Here is a 1,002-nt window from a genome sequence, read left to right on the forward strand (position 1 = left end):
CCCCCTCCACGGCTCCCTCCTCTCCCGTCTGGCCCCTGGGGCTCTCCACAGGCCCTCCCTCCCTGCGCCCGCCCTGCAGTGCCCGGCCCTCACCACACAGCCTTGGGCCACCGCGTAGATCAGGACGACGATGAAGGTGCACAGGGCGGTGCGGATCCGGATGGTCAGGCAGCCCGGGAGGCACTGCAGGAGGGGCCTTGGTCACAGCGTCTCCCGTCCGGGGGGCTCGTCCCGGGAACACCTCCCCGTGTGGACAGGGCGGTGGCCTCCGCGGTGATCTCGCCTGGCTGGGCCCCGCCCACTCCTCATCACACACACACACACACACACACACACACGCGCCTCTTGGTGTTTCCTCACATTTAATCTCCCAGGGGAAAGATTTGCGGGGAAACCTGGTGTCTTTCCATTAAAAAGAGCAGCTCCCTCCCCCGCCCTGTGACCTCACGTAACGTTCAGTCCTCCTGGCTCATCGACGGTGAGAATTCCCATTTACGGGGGCTTCGCGCTTAAGTCTTACCATTTCCTTCAGACAGGTTTTGTACAATTTTTACTAAGTTAAACATTTTATCTTAAATCTATTCTCATTCATTTTTCAATATTCAACAATTTTATGGATAAAAGTCAGAGTTTTTTAAAAAGTCAGAGTTCTTACCTGTCCAGGTTCACACACACACACCTGGACCAGGTGAGGCACAGGGACAGGACACGTGCACACACACACCTGGACCAGGTGAGGCACAGGTGCAGGACACGTGCACACACATACCTGGACCAGGTGAGGCACAGGGACAGGACACGTGCACACACACACCTGGACCAGGTGAGGCACAGGTGCAGGACACATACCTGGACCCGGGTGATATGCAGGTACAGGACACAGGCCACCAGGAAGCAGATGCAAAACACCAGCAGGAGCAGGACAGCCACGCTCCTAGGACAGAGGCGCGTGGTCACTCGGGCTGGGCCGGCGGCGTGTGCCCCAGAGGTGCCTGGGCGTTG

At 58.6% G+C, this 1,002-nt stretch overlaps 1 protein-coding gene across 1 annotated transcript in view; it reads right to left on the reverse strand.

Moving 5' to 3' along the window:
- The window catches only part of ADCY1 (adenylate cyclase 1 (brain)), a 31,069-nt gene that overhangs the window by 10,512 nt on the left and 19,555 nt on the right, over positions 1–1,002 (reverse strand). Inside the window, exons 7-8 of the mRNA XM_014530530.1 lie at positions 850–934; positions 94–183 (exon numbers count right to left, since the gene is read on the reverse strand). Of these exons, the coding sequence (XP_014386016.1) occupies positions 94–183; positions 850–934 (175 nt within the window). The remainder of the gene's footprint in view (positions 1–93; positions 184–849; positions 935–1,002) is intronic.

This window comes from Myotis brandtii, unplaced genomic scaffold, assembly GCF_000412655.1.
Source record: "Myotis brandtii unplaced genomic scaffold, ASM41265v1 scaffold743, whole genome shotgun sequence".
Classification (NCBI taxonomy): domain Eukaryota; kingdom Metazoa; phylum Chordata; class Mammalia; order Chiroptera; family Vespertilionidae; genus Myotis; species Myotis brandtii.